We start from the raw sequence: 16,105 nt of genomic DNA, 5'->3' as shown, positions 1-16,105 counted from the left end.
CGGTACCATCCCCAGAGGAGATACATGAGGGCTTTTGAAAAAATATGGCTGTAATTTCTATCTACTAATTCTAAACGAATAAAGCAAACTTGCAGATTGTGTATGTGTACTTTTTAACACATGTGTTTATGTGAGCACGGGGCCATGTGTGGAAGGATTCTTACCGAACTGTTGACAACAGTCCCCTTCGGGAAATAACATGGAAATGGAGGACTGGAGAAGGTACAAGGTGACCTTCACTCTTTAAACACTTCTGTACTTGGCAAATAAGCATGCAGCCTTTTTATAATTGGAAATAATGTAAACCTGGGAAGAAGAAGCTACCATAATAAGTTTTTTTAAAACAGCCAAAAGCAATAAAAATAAGAACAAAATAATATAGATGGGGCATCTGGGTGGCTCAGTCAGGTAAGGGTCGAACTTGGCTCAGGTCATGATCTTGTGCTCCGGTCTGTGAGTTCACGTCGGGCTGTGTGCTGTCAGCTCGGAGCCCGGAGCCTGCTTCGGATCCTGTGTCTCCCTCTCTCTCTCTGCCCCTCCCCTGCTCGCCCTCTGTCTCTCTCTCTCCTTCCCTCTCTCTCCCAAAAATAAATAAACATTAAAAAAAAAAAAGAATAAAACAACATAAAATAAAAATATCCACCGTATAAATAAAAAGAGAAAGAAAAACACAAAGAAGTAAAAACGGGCTCGATAGAGTTTTCTGGGTAGAAAGCACCTCCCCACAGTGAAGCATTCTGGGTCTTTCTGGGCAAGATAAGGCGACCTCTGAACAATGACAGCAGAGCCACGCACTGGCCTGAGACGCGGAGGAGCCCATCCACCTGCTGCCGTGGCCATTCCGTGGAACAAGGGCTGTGGCCTGGCTCCCTCTCAGGCCTCAGCCTGCTCTGCCATTCTCTAGTCCCGAATAATGCCCTCACAGAGCAAACACCTCCAGTTCAGAAGCAGGCTACCCTTGCTCTCAGAGTGGACAGATCAGGGAGCACAGACGGGCCCAACCTCGCAAATCAGTTTTTTTCTAGAACGCTGAATTGATCTAAGGAACGCTATTTTACGGGAACCTGAATTATCGTTAAGTGTGTAGATGGCATCAGGGCAGGTACCTGTGGCTCCTCACCACACCAATGCACCTGGCAGAGCCCAGGGCTCCTTCGCCCTGCACTCCCTGCAATTCCAGACAGCCCAGACCCTCACCAGAAGAGCCTAGGTCTCCACACCACCTGAGGCCGTCCGCCATGTAACCCAGCAGTGTGTTCTCGAGGGTGAACAGCTCCCGCTGGACCCATGCGTATTCGTGCACCAGCTCATTTGTTTTGCTCCAAAGGAGGGTCTAGGAAAGAAAAACACAACCTGTTATTGAGAGTAATTCAGTGAGTCAAAAAGCAAAAACAAAAACAAAATCCACATCTTTTTAAATGAGAGAAAGATAGAAAAGACCAGAGTAAAACCCCTAGAGTAAAAGTGAGCGTTGCTGAGTGCATCACTGTGTTCTGTGTCCATGGATGGAGGGTGTGTGTGTGTGTGTGCGTTTTGTAGGTCACATTATTATTTTTGGTGGCAGTGAAAAAAAGTCTGAAAGCCACGGATGAGAATCTTACAATAAACACAGAACTAGAGCACATCTGGAGGAGACATTAGGAAATTCCTAAAGTCATCTGCAAAACAATTGTGTCTACGTGCTATTTTCTGGGAGAAGTGCTCTTGGGTTCTTAAAGGGCTCCAGAACCCTGTTTCCTTCCCCAAATCTTTCCTATTCCCACAAAGAAAAAGGAGAGAAAGGAAAGAACAAATACAGTAAATTTTTTTAGGGTCCCTTGTAAAGGTCAAATACCAGAACAATCTTCAGACCATGGATCTATTCCCTTTTTTTTTTTTAGTTTTAAATTAATTTTTTTTAATTTTTACTTATTTTTTTTTTTAATTTACATCCAAGTTAGCATACAGTGCAACAATGATTTCAGGAGTAGATTCCTTAATGCCCTTAACACATTTAGCCCCTCCCCCCTCCCACAACCCCTCCAGTAACACTCTATTTGTTCTCCATATTTAAGAATATCTTAATGCTTTTGTCTCCCTCCTTGTTTCTCTATTCTTTTTGCTTCCCTTCCCTTATGTTCATCTGTTTCGTATCTTAAAGTCCTCATATGAGTGAAGTGCTATGATATTTGTCTTTCTCTGACTAATTTCACTTAGCATCACACCCTCCAGTTCCATCCACATAGTTGCAAATGGCACCTTCTTTTTTTTTTTTTTTAAGTTTATCTCTTTATTTTGTGAGGGGGTGAGGGGCAGAGAGAAAGAGAGAGAGAGAGAGAGAGAGGGAGGGAGAGAGAATCACAAGCAGACTCCACACTGTTAGCACAGAACCCAACTCGGGCTCTATCTCATGGATCATGCGATCATGACCTGAGCCAAAATCCAGAGTCCCAGGCTCAACCTACTGAGCCACCCAGGTGCCCCTCTACTCCTTCCCGATAGGAGGGCGTGGAGGGCGTGGTTTGAAGCGTGGGCCCCAGAGGCACGTGCCCTGTGAAACCAGCGTCACTACTTACAGCTGTCTGACCCTGGGCAGCCAGAGCATCACGAAACCTCACTTTCCCCATCTGTAAAATGGTATCGATAGTGACTGTAAGGAACCCGAGATGTGAGATGAAATGAGACAATTGCAAATAAAAAGTGCTTAGTCCCGGGTCTGTTGCCGAGTTAGGGATCCTTGGGGTTATTTGCCAAGCAGCTCTTCTGTACGCCCCGTGTCGGTGCACCTGGCCGGCTCTCTGGAATAACCCTAGCTCTCCACCGAGGGGATGAGAGGCTATAATAGGTGCCTGGCTCGGAGGCTACACAAAGATGATTTGGGGTGCGCTGAATTTTCACCTTAAATGCTGACTTGAGGAAAGTTGTACGCCATTCCACACTTGTTCCAGTACAGTCTATGTATAAACCCCAGGCCTCTCTGGCTCCAAATCCCAGGCTACCAACATTTCAACTGGTCACTTTCAAGGCCACCAAACGTGAGCAGTCACTGACCGCCAAACCTCACCAAGTCTCAGTGTTCTCACCGGTAAAATGGGGGTGTTGACTCTTGACTTGTTTATTCTGCAGGGTGGCTATGAATTATCATCATCATCGTCAGAGGTCAAGGGAGAGTTTCGCAGTTATATAAAGTCGGGTCCTTTTTGTTTGGGTTGGTTGGGTTTCCCACAGGTTTGCTTTGCCTGATTTTTGGTCACGTCTCCTTCCACTTTCCCTGTCCCCGGTTCTCTCTTAATTTCCTTCCTCACATGTCCCAAATCCAGATGATATCCAGGTGCCGCAAAATCTCCACAGACGCCATCTCGGCCAACCACGCATACACCCTAACCTCCAGATTTTTCTCCTCCATCATCCTGGCCAAAATTTGGTCCTGTAGTCTCTTCCTTTGGCTTTTATCCTGTTTTGTTTTGCTGGGGTTTTTTTAATGTTTATTTATTTTTGAGAGAGACAGAGACAGAATGTGAGCAGGGCAGAGTCAGAGAGAAAGGGAGACAGAATCCGAAGCGGGCTCCAGGCTCCGAGCTGTCAGCACAGAGCCCGACGCAGGGCTCGAACTCACAAACCGCGAGATCATGACCTGAGCCGAAGTTGGACGCTTAACCAACTGAGCCACCCAGGCGCCCCCTGTTTTTTGTTTTGTTTTGTTTTTTGCAGTTTATTTATTTTGAGAGAAAGAGTGCACGCACAAGTAAGGAGCAGAGAGAGGAAGTGAGAGAATCCCAAGCTGACAGCACAGAGCCTGATGCGGGGTCAATCTCATGAACCCTGAGATCACGACCTGAGCTGAGATCGAGAGTTGGATGTTAAACTGACTGAGCCACCCAGGCACCCTTTTTTATCCTCAGTTTTAAAAATCAATAATTCGGGGTGCCTGGGTGGCTCAGTCAGTTAAGCATCTGACTTTGACTCATGATCTCACAGTTCATGAGTCTGGGCCCCACATCAGGGGCTGTCAGCACAGAGCCCACCTCAGATCCTCTGTCCTCCCCCCTCTACCCCTCCCCTGCTGGTTCTCTAAATAAATAAATAAATAAATAAATAAATAAATAAATAAACTTTAAAAAAAATCAATAACTCTATCCCGTTACCTTGTCACAAGGTACAGTTTGATTCGTCAGCTCCATCAATGGCTGATAGTCCTGTTCCGTGCTGCCGCAAGGATCCTTAGAAAGAAATGCATTTGTGAATGCCTTCCCTATCTTTTGGCAATCTTTATGTCTGTGAGACAAAACACGGAAAACAAAACAAAACATGAAAGGTTAGGTTTTGAACATAATTACCTGGGCACGTGTCATTTACGAAGCACGGGCTGCATGCCTAGAACTTCACGCACATCCGGACAGCATTTTTTAAGAGATGACCGTTATCCTCCCCACCCTGCAATGTCCCTGCCTCTCCCAGAGCTGCTTCTCCGGTTAGAGACACAGACAGTAATCAAACAAGCAAATAAGTTAACAAAATCGGTACGGACTATTCCAAGTATTCAGAAAATCAAGGGGGGGGGCGACAGCAGGATACAATGACCAGGTTAGGGAGGCTGGTCAGGACAGGTGTCCCTGAAAGATCATTTAAGCTAAGACTGAATGATGAGAAGGAGAACATTCCAGACGGAGGCTACTACAAGGACAAAGACTCTGAAATACACAGCTGCCACAGAAAGGAATAAGGAAAAGAGTGGTAAGAAATCAGGTCAGAAAAATAATCAGGCGGTAGATCACTTAGGTCTTTTGGACCAAAGAAATGATCTCAAATTTTACTCTAATTACTGGCAAGCCATTGGATCATTTTAAGCATGAGAGTGGTCTCATCTGATTTTTTTTTTTTTTTTTTTTTTTTTGAGCCACCACTAGAAAATTCTGAGCTGGCCCTAAAGATAGAAGTCTCTGGAATAGAATTCGGACTCCTCGTCCCCTCCAGACAGCCCCCAGCCATGAGGAGGCAGGTGGGTGGGAAAGAGCGGAGGGAGGAGGGATGGGGGCACAGAGAGGGGCTAAGAAGACAGCAGCTGAAATCCCTTCTGTTCCTGTTAGCAGGTGCACAGAAACCCATCATTTCCTCGGGACAAAGAGGTGGGTCTCCCCTGGGAGCGCTCAGGTATCACGATCAGGATAAACCCCAACCTTTGGGGGCTTAAATAAAACACACGGTAAATCCTTTCGGCACACTGCCCAGTACAGAATAAAGGTTCACGCAACATCAGCAATAATATTTCCTGTCTTTCTTTTTGGGCCCCTTGCTCAGACCTTGCTGGCTGTGAGCAGTCATCTGCAGCCCATAGAGGCAGGCGTGGCCCATATAACTCCTGGGCCAACTTAGGAATGGGGCTCATCCTCACAGGGCCCGGAAGGGCACACAGAGTTAGTATGTCCTGCACCTGGGGAGGTGAGAACACCCGGCCCCTTGGGGTCAGATTAGGGTGCAAACCCAACCCAGAGGGCAATAGTACTGCCCATCCCCTTGTCCGCAGGCAATATGATTGTCTCCTTGATCTTCCACTCGTAGTAAGAATCAGCCTGTAAAATGTAATGGCTTCGATATGCAAAAGCCACAGGACAGAATTCCAGATCAGTCATCCGGTAGCTGGGTGGGCTGAGGCAATAATAATGATAATAATTTCGTAGTAGTAGTAGTAATAAACAATGACAACAAAAGGTAGCATTTATTGGGGGCTTAATATATATTGCACATACGTATCTCATCTAATCTCCTATCATTTCTCTGAGCAAATGTATCAGTATTTGATTCAACTTAGTAAGACCTAAAATTGCAGGGACGCAACAGAGAATTTTATTTCTTGCTCATATCTCAAGCTCAAGGCCAGTATCTGGGATTTCTATGACATTGCACATATCAGAGACCCATCTGCTCAGTCCAAAATGACTACTTCAGTTCCAGCCACCATGACTACATTCCAGCCAACAGGAAAGGTTAAGGAAAAGAAAGAGGAAGAGAAAGAAGGAAGAGGAGGGGAAAGCAGCAGCAGCAGCAGTGGGCACGTGGGCTGCTTCTTAAGGACAGGCTCTTAGAAGATGTTCTATTTGCTCTCATCTCATTTGCTAAGATGTTATCACAGGCCACACCTAGCTGCAAAGGAAGGTGCGAAGCAATCTTTCACCTTGATGGCCATTGCAGAGCTAAAATCACTACTTCGATTCTAGAGAAGAAAGGGCCTTGGTCACAGGGAGATCCTACCGTTGTCCCATTTTACTGATGAGGAAACTTGAAGGCTGCAAAGTTATAGAACCGGTCAGAGGTCACAGGATGAGTGAGTGGGAAAGCCGGGACAGGTCCCGAGTCTGTGTGACCCTGAAGGTCAGGCTCCCACCACCCTACTACAGCGTTGCCTTGGAAGGCAGGCTAGAAAAGCGCTCCAGCCTCAGTTTCCCCATCTGTGAAAGGGAGGTAATATCACTTCACTCATGGGAGGTTCGAGAGAATTCGATGAGCTCACACACAACACCTGCAGGCTTCGTGGAGGGCTCTTTCAAGCCGAGATCCCTCTACTCCCCAGTCTGCACAGGACATTTCAACTGCCTCATGGCTTGCCTTCCAAAGCTGGGCCAGGAAACCATACACTGGCTTTCTTCATACACTGCACATTTCAAAGAAAACGGGTTATTGCATTATGTACTTCAATGTCAATCAAAACGTATGGGGCACCATCATGGCAAGTTTAGAGAAAAAGTGTTTGGTGGCTATGTCACTTTGGGGGATCATGTTTTACTTCCATTAATTTAATTCAGTGGCCTTCTCAACAATGTCCTGTTCCGGATTCCAACTCCCTCATACAATTCTTCTACCAGCATCTGCAGAACTGGGGGCAGACAAAGGCTGGAGGGGGAGAGATGTCTCCCTGAGATGAAGAGCAAGAGAATTTTCCACTACAAAAAAAAAAAAAAAATCTGGCAGGAAAGAGAAATGAACGTGCACCAAGAACCCACTGTTTACCAGATGTTTTTATGAACATGTTATGTAATCACCAAAGATTTGATGGAGCCTCCGGGAGAACTCACGAACCTCTAAAATTATTTTTATGTTTCTTAGGTATGTAGACCCCCAGCTCAGGAGACACTACCTTCTGGGCTCAAGGATCCCCAGGTTGATAATAATTTAACGGAGCTCCTTGTCTAGAAGGAGCAGAGTTCTAGAACATAAGCTGAAACAGACGTGAGACGAGTTTATGATTTAACTGCCTTCCCTTTCTCTGTCTCAGAGATCACAGCCTCCTTGTGTCCACAACTGAGAGAAAATGAGGAGGAGCAATCAGAAGTCTGGGGTCAAGCTTTATGAAGCTACTTTTTTTTTTAATGTGTTATTTCTTTATTTTGAGAGATAGAGAGAACACAAGCGCAGGGAGGCGCAGAGAGAGAGGGAGGGAGAAAATTCCAAGCAGGGTCCGAGTCTCAGCACGGATCCCAATGTGGGGCTCGATCTCACGACCTTGAGATCATGACCTGAGCTGAAATCAAGAGTCAGATGCTTAAGTGACTGAGCCCCCCAGAAGCCCCTGAAGTTTCTTTTTATCCTTAAACTCAAAAGTAAACATTGCACCCTGGATGTGCCAGTCACCGTTTTGATCGGCATAAATACATATATAGAATTAAGAAGGCGTTGGGATGGCACTATAGGGAGGTGTCTGCAGTACTCATTTATAGACGTCAATGCGGAAAGGAGCCTCAAGTTCATTAGTGTGGCTTCTTTGCAAGAATCCCCCGTGTTCATGTTTGTTCCCCGGGGTAGAGCACCGTTCCATCAGATCAAATGATAGCCAAGCCAAGCTGCTCCGAGTAAATTGGCCGGTTACAAGAAACAGGTGGCCTCGGGAATGTCTGTGTCCAACAGAGATGGAGGTGCGCCTCTGACTGAAGAGGCGGCATGGGGGGCCCCTGGGTGGCTCAGTCGGTTGAGCGGCTGACTTCACCTCAGGTCACGATCTCACTGCTCATGGGTTCGAGCCCCACGTCGGGCTCCGCGCTCACAGCTTGAAGCCTGGAGGCGGCTTCAGGTTCTGTCTCCGTCTCTCTGCTCCTCCCCTGCTGACATTCTGTTGATCTCTCTCTCTCAAATATAAGATAAAAACAACATAAAAAAATTGAAGAAGCAGCATGGAAGGAAGAGCCATTTCTGGAAGTTGTTGTTTTGTTTTGTTTTGTTTTGTTTTGTTTTTTGCATTAAAAATGGCTCTCCATTCCACAATGGTGCTACTTCCAGGCAGACCTGCTGCCTGGGATAGAGACTGTGAGCCCCAGGGCTATTCCCAAGAGCTGTCTGTGCCGGGATCAGACTGTGGGAAGTCATCGGGTCCTGTGGCTCTCAGCTCTGGCCACACTTGACCATCACCCGAGAGCTTCGGAAAAGACCGACTCCAGGCCAACCAAGTCAGAATGGCAAAGGTGGAAAGAGTAGAACTGAGAATTTTTCAGAAGCCTCCCCTTCCCCCTTCCTCCCAGGGGAACTGCACTGCCACTTTCTATCTCAGTGAATTTGACTACTGTGGGTACCTGTCTTTCCATCACCAGCTGATTTCACTTAGTGCAATGTCCTCACAGCTTACCCGTGTTGTAGCAGGTGTCAGAATCCCCTGCCCTTTCAAAGGCTCAACAACATTCCACTGTAGGCTTACACGTCATTCTGGGTATCTGTTTACCCACTGTGGACACTTGGGCTGCTTCATCACCCACTCTTTCCTTCCACAAATACTTCCCGGGGTCCTACCGAGAGCCTCCCACCAGGCACAGAGCTATCCTCAAGGCACTCAGATGATGGTTGAGGGCAGAGAAAGACCAGAACTAATTACAATCAAAGCACCGGTGACTTTTGCCCAAGGCACTAAAACTTGAAAACACAATAAATAGTCCAACATTTTCTAATTCTCTACTACAGAGGATAGGCACGGGATTTAAAACCACACAACAAAAACAAAAACTCCTTGATTAAATGTTAAGCAGTCTTCTTTTTTGAAAATGATTTTTCTTTGTGGGCTCCCCTGTTGTTGTGGCATGCAAAATCTATCTATATTTGTAACCGCCCGGGGTTTCTATGTGCCCCCTTTCTGGCTTCGCTGCCTTTGATGGGTTCCAGAGATTAGAGCTGTGTAGCCAACAGAAGGGAATGGCGTCAAAAGGTGTCTCTGCTCAGCGGAAAACAAAGCAGCCTTTGAACAACGTATTAATACAGAGCTTGGAATCACTTGGGGGATGTTTATTTTATGGTAAGTGATGAAAGGAGACCTCACCTTCTAGAAAACAGGAAAAAGATGCACACCAAACTGGTAATTGGGGTTGTCTCTTGGAAGAAAAATAAAGGCAAATTTCCACTTTCACCTCATATTTTTCTGTATTGTTGGTTTACGATAAAAATGGATTATCCAAGGGGTGCCTGGGTGGCTCAGTCGGTTGAGCGACCGACTTCGGCTCAGGTCACGATCTCACAGTTTGCGAGGTCGAGCCCTGCGTCGGGCTCTGTGCTGACAGCTCGGAGCCTGGAGCCTGCTTCGGATTCTATGTCTCCCTCTCTCTCTGCCACTCCCCCCTCAGGCTCTGTCCCTCTCTGTCTCAGAAATAAATAAACATTAAAAGAAAAAATTTAACAACGGATTATCCAAGCCAGCCAAAAAGGGGGGAAGGGAAGTTCAATTTTTTTAAATGAAGATATAGCAAAATCACAACCAATTTTTTATTTTTATTTATTTTTTTTAATTTTTTTTTTGTTTATTTTTGAGACAGAGAGAGACAGAGCATGAACAGGGGAGGGTCAGAGAGAGAGGGAGACACAGAATCCGAAGCAAGTTCCAGGCTCTGTGCTTTCAGCACAGAGCCGGACACAGGGCTCGAACCCTCAAACCGTGAGATCATGACCTGAGCCGAAGTCCGACGCCCAACCGACTGAGCCACCCAGGTGCCCCACAACCAATTTTTTAAAACTAAAAGGAAAAGAAACCACGGCAATCAAACCATGTTTGTTTGTTTGCTTGTTTGTTTTTTGAGAGAGAGAAATAGACAGCAAGCGGGGGAGGGGCAGAGAGAGAGGGAGACAGAAATCCCAAGCAGGCTCCACGCTGTCAGCACAGAGCCAGATGAAGGGCTCAAACCCACAAACCGTGAGATCATGACATGAGCAGAAGTCAAGAGTCAGACGCTCAATCAACTGAGCCACCCAGGTGCCCCTCAAACCATGTTTTAAAATAGTTATACCTGGTTGTGAGGAGTATAAGGTTGCCTTGTAATCGTCCCATCCTTATACTTTGACTTTTCCTACAATAAACATATATTACAATAGCGATCATAACAAAACTTTTATTTTCTTTTAGAGTAGCTTGAGCAATTAGACCAAACACTTGAGAATCTTGGGAAGCTTAGGACTTGGGTTTAAAGAAAACATACCACCTTAGGAATTCCTGTATCCAGCAGAGACAGAAGAGGATCTCTACTCCGTCACCACCCATCATTTCTGCGCCCTCCCTCACGTCTGCTAGCTACAAAGTGTCTTTTCTACCCCTCATCCTGTTAAAAACAATAGCATGTAATCAGGCAAGATGCCCTGGCCCCACCACTCAAGGCCCAGTGATGTGATATATGAGGAGGGGTAGGGGTTAGGGCCACAGACTTTTTCCAGTGGAACTGTCTCCCCTTTAAAGACTTTCTTGCATCCTCAAGCAAGACTGGGTTGTCAAATCACTCCTCATCACAGATCATACTCAGAGTCAGACTTGATGAATCATATCAAGGAGACAAGTCATTGAGAGGCTCAGTCAAAGGAAGGGAGGAAGGGATGCCACTTCCTATATCGCCCCTGGTGTCCTGCCTGCCTTCCTGCATGAGACACATGCTTTCTGGCCCAGAATCACGGATAACACCATGAAGTGACCTTTTGGGTTCTGTAGGGTTCGTTACACAACGAGAAGGATTAAAAGGATGAAATATCTCCATTTTATTACCCAGAGAGTTCCACTGCTTACATGACTTTCAAGGGAATCACGCCTCACAGATGATGAATCAATTTTCTCTAAGTCATCTTTAACCAAGGACGTCCTGTTAAGGGGATTCACAACATAGGCTGCTTCATTCTAGCAAATGGCGTTAGTCTATCTACCTGGAGGTCCAGTTGACCAGACCATTAGCCCACTCGCTTGCCTTCTTTCTTCCCCTCAGGATCATCCCTTCTTCCAAAATTAAGTAAAGCCATCACAGCCCAGCTGCTGTAGTTCCTTCCTCCTGGGGACCCAGAGAGCACAAGGTTATATATGGAGATGTTGGTGATGAAAAAGAGAATTGCATTGTCCTGGTGTTCTCCTGTTGAACATAATTCAAGGGCACCTGACATCAAATAAAGCCTCTCTGTGACCCTGAGACTGTGATGTCAACAGACAATATCCACAACGCACACACACACACGCACACACGCACACAGACCAAATACCCTTGTATTGTAGTAAGTATCAGTGGCTGCTCCCTCTTTACCAGTGACAGCTTTGGCTTTGCTTCATGCTTGCAGCCTGGCAGACCCTATCACAGAATGACCCCCTTGCCCTGTACTCCTTGGCAGCATCCAGGCAAAGCCAGCCTCTTTCCCCCAAAAGCTCATAAAACAAGCCCCAATCCTATCAATCCTTTCTAACATGCTCACACTGAACCCTCCCCTGCCCTGGGGGCCCTCGTACTAAGGCTCACTCTTGGAAAGAGAGATGAAGCCCATCTTGTTCAACTGCCCTGTGTTCCTGGTGGTCTTGGGCTGAGGGACAATGACAGTAACCTCCAATCTTGAGAAGGATATTCAAGAATCAGAGGGCCTGTGAAAACCAGCATGCCTTAATCAGTGTTTATGCTTGGCAGAAGCTCCAAAAGCAGCTTCTGGAAGACTCGATTTGTTAGTAAGAAAGTCTGCAGGCTGAGCTGGTGTCTTAGCCATGACAGTATTTCTCTGCCTGCCTCCTTAGGATTCAAGGTCAGTGGCACGTCCTCCCCCTTCCTACCACTCTATTCCTTCCAGCAGACCCCAGACGGTTCCTCAGTTGCCCTATCCCCCATGAGTCGACCCTTCTTGTTGGCTTCTCCCCCCTTCTCCCTACTTCTGACCTACCCTGGCAGTTGTCTCCAGGAGCCCAGAGACAGGAGGGAGCACTCGAAGGAAGAAGGAAAAGTGTATGACCACCACAGAGTGCTCCCCATGTGCCAGGCACTGTGCTTACTCCTTAACTCATACTATTTAAATCTCACACTAGCCCTGTGGGGAAGTTCCTATCATTAGAGCTACTGAAGCTCAGAGTTTAGCAACAAGACCAAAGCCGAACAATTAGCAAGGGGCAGACCTATCTGACATTCCAAACTCCACTCTTTCTCTGAACAATGCTGCCCCCCACAGGAGGTGAAGTTGTTCCTAACAGAAATGAGGACCTAAGACCCCAGAGGGGCTGTCCTTTCCCTAGATCGAATGCAAAGGTACAGACCAGAATAGACACTTGTTTCCCAAGCGAAGGGATAAAGCCAACAGGGGATGGGCAGAGAGTTAAAGTCTTATACCAAGGTGAAAACCAAGTACATTTGGTGGTTAAATCTGTATGTTGTCAGCCTACTTCACACTTCCTAACTTGGTGCTGTCACCTCTCAGGATATGCTGTCACCCTTCCCACAAATAATGGTTCTATTTCAAAGTCCCCACCAATAAAGCAACATCAACTACCTAATATGTTGCTCCCCCAAGAAAGCTATCAGAGCCTAAAATCCTCATCCCTAAAAACACTTAGATCTCAAGGGGTAGTTACACTCATTCTATAACTTTTCCTGCCGTGAAGTCTTGCAGGGAACATTGTCTTGGCCCAAAGAAAACATGAGAGCCCGTTAACTCAGTGGTTAATTCTTTAATTTGAGACTGAGGGAGCCTGAATTGAAGGCAAAGATTGCCACCTTGTGGGCAAAGAGAGCAACCAGCAGGATTCCCTGAGGAAGTCAGAATTTTGCAAGTAGGGTGTTAAGACAGAAGAAGACTCTTGGGGCTCCTGTCTGGCTCAGTCTGTGGATTCTTGATCTCGGAGTCAGGAGATCAGGTCCCACATTGGGCATAGAGCTTACTTAAAAAACTCTTCAGGAAAGAGTATCCAATGGGAAAAAGACAGTCTCTTTAGCAAATGGTGCTGGGAGAACTGGGCAGCAACATGCAGAATGAAGTTGGACCACTTTCTTACACCATACACAAAAATAAACTCAAAATGGATGAAAGACCTAAATGTGAGACAGGAAACCATCAAAACCCCAGAGGAGAACTCTTTGACCTCAGCTGCAGCAATTTCTTGCTCAACACATCTCCAAAGGCAAGGGAAATAAAAGCAAAAATGAACTATTGAGACCTCATTAAGGTAAAAACCTTCTGCACTGCAAAGGAAACAATCAACAAAACTAAAAGGCACCTGACGGAATGGGAAAAGATATGTGCAAATGACATATCAGATAAAGGGTTAGTATCCAAAATCTATGAAGAACTTACCAAATTCAACACCTGAAAAACAAATAATCCAGTGAAGAAATGGGCAGAAGACATGAATAGACACTTTCCCCAAGAAGACATCCAGATGGCCAACAGACACATGAAAAGATGCTCAACATCACTCATCATCAGGGAAATACAAATCAAAACCACACTGAGATACCACCTCACGCCAGTCATAGTGAGTCATAAAATTAACAATTCAAGAAACAACAGATGCTAGCGAGATGTGGTGAAACGGGAACCCTCTTGCGCTTTTGGTGGGAATGCAAACTGGTGCAACCACTCTGGAAAACAGTGTAGAGGTTCCTCAAAAAATTTAAAATAGAACTACCCTATGACCCAGCAATAACACTACTAGAAATTTATTTAAAGGATACAGAAGTGCTGTTTCATAGGGGCATATGTACTCCAATGTTTATAGCAACACTTTCAATAGCCAAATTATGGAAAAAGCCTAAATGTCTATCAACTGATGAATGGATAAAGAAGATGTGGTTTATATATACAATGGAATCCTACTCAGCAATGAGAAAGAATAAAATCCTGCCATTTGTAGCAACATGGGTGGTACTGAAGGGTATTATGCTAAGTGAAATAAGTCAGGCAGAGAAAGACAGATATCATATGTGTTCACTCATATGTGAAACTTGAGAAACTTAACAGAAGACCCTGGGGGAAGGGAAGGGGAAAAAATAGTTACAAACAGAGAGGGAGGCAGGCAAACCATAAGAGACTCAAATACAGAGAACAAACTGAAGGTTGATGGAGGAGGGGATGGAGAAAATGGGTGATGGGCAATGAGGAGAGCACTTGTTGAGATGAGCACTGGGTGTTGTATGTAAGCAATGAATCATAGGAATCTACCCCCAAAACCAAGAGCACACTGTATACGCTGTATATTAGCCAACTTGACAATAAATTATATTTTAAAAAAATCTTCAGGAAAGCTTAGAAGTCACTAATTCCATTAATCTGGCCTGAAATGCCTGATATGTTCAAGAAACAGCAAAGAAGCCAGTACAGCTGGTGGCTGGAGCAGAGAAAGCCAGGTGGACAGTAGACAGAAAGGAAGGCATAGTGGGTGGGGCTCCCAGAGCCATTGTCAGGAATGGAGCTTCTACACATGGAGAACCGTGGAGCCATAGAGGATCCACAGCGCAGGAAGCACATGATATTACTTAAGTTTCAAAGGATTTCTCTGACAGCTTCAGTGAGTATAGTCCGAAAGAGGAAGCTAGACCAGTAATGTGAGCAAGTTGCTGTGGTGATGTGGACCAGGGTAGTAGAAGGAGAGATGGTAAGAAGTGATAGATTCCCTTTAGCCTTAAATTTCCTAATGGATTAAGATGTGTGGTGTTAAAGAAATAAGGAGTCGATAATAATTCCAAAGTTCGTAGCCTGGGACACTGGAAGGATGGAGTTGCCATGAACTGGGATGGAGAGGTTTAGTGGGGATGGCATTGATCAGTTCTGTTTCAAACACGCTGAGCTTGAAGTTTCTATTAGATGTGCAAGTGAGGCTGTGGACTAAACAGACGGGTGTCTGATCCTGAAGTTCAGGAGAGAGAAAGCCATGAAACTACCTGAGATCAGCAACCAAAATACAAAAGAGAGAAGATGACCAAGGATTGAGCCTTGAGGCAATCTGACAGAAGAGGTGGGGAGAAAAACCCAATAAAGATTGGAATGTAGGACAATAGGCAGGAGAATGGGTTATTCTGGGAGCCAAGTGAAGAAAGTGTATTAAGGTGGTGGAAGTGATGGACTGTGTCAGATGCTCTTGATTAGCCAAGGAATATGCAGACTGAGAACTGACTGTCTGAATTATCATCAAGGAAGGGCTGTTTTAATTCCAAATGCAATGACACTGAGACTGCTGGCCTTTTAACTTAGACTTTCCAGCCTCCGGAATTGTAAGAAATCAATTTCTGGGGGCACCTGGGTGGCTCAGTCAGTGAAGTTGTCCAACTCTTGATTTCAGCTCAGGGCATGAACTAACAGTTTTGGGAGTGCAAGCCCCACATCAGGCTCTGCACTGGCAGATTCTCTCTCTCTCTCCCCCTCTCTCTCTCTGCATCTCCCCAACTCACACTGCCTGTGTCTCTCTCAAAATAAATACACTTTAAAAAAAAAGTAAAAGAAGAAGAAGAAGAAGAAGAAGAAGAAGAAAGAAATTTATGTTGTTCATTAGTCATCTGATTTATAGTGTTCTGGTATAGCTGTCCAAACAGATTAAGACATGATCAATTGATTTTCAGCAAAAGTGTCAAAGCAATTCAATGGGGAAAGGAAAGCTCTTTCGATAAATGATGCGACAGCAAATAGATTTTCATATGTGAAAGAAAACTGAAACCTACCTTACTTCATACCCTACACAAAATTAACTAGGAGTTGAGGACAGACCTAAAGCACAAGCTATACAGTCCCCAACTTACGATGGTTCCACTGATGATTTGATGCAAAAGTGATATGCATTCAGTAGAAACCGTACTTCAAATTTTGCATTTTGATTTCCTCCCAGGCCAGAGGTATGCAGTCTGATACTCTGTTGTGACCACTGTAAGCTCATGTAAGAATTCCGAGCATA

At 45.4% G+C, this 16,105-nt stretch overlaps 1 protein-coding gene across 1 annotated transcript in view; it reads right to left on the bottom strand.

Annotated features, from left to right (window-relative positions):
* Positions 1-16,105, bottom strand: part of CD38 (CD38 molecule) — a 57,406-nt gene that overhangs the window by 13,800 nt on the left and 27,501 nt on the right. Inside the window, exons 2-3 of the mRNA XM_060655392.3 lie at positions 4,125-4,254; positions 1,198-1,333 (exon numbers count right to left, since the gene is read on the bottom strand). Of these exons, the coding sequence (XP_060511375.3) occupies positions 1,198-1,333; positions 4,125-4,254 (266 nt within the window). The remainder of the gene's footprint in view (positions 1-1,197; positions 1,334-4,124; positions 4,255-16,105) is intronic.

This window comes from Panthera onca, chromosome B1 (assembly GCF_046562875.1).
Source record: "Panthera onca isolate mPanOnc1 chromosome B1, mPanOnc1 haplotype 2, whole genome shotgun sequence".
NCBI lineage: Eukaryota > Metazoa > Chordata > Mammalia > Carnivora > Felidae > Panthera > Panthera onca.
Note: the sequence above shows the minus strand (reverse complement) of the source record. Positions and strands in the feature narration are given on the sequence as shown.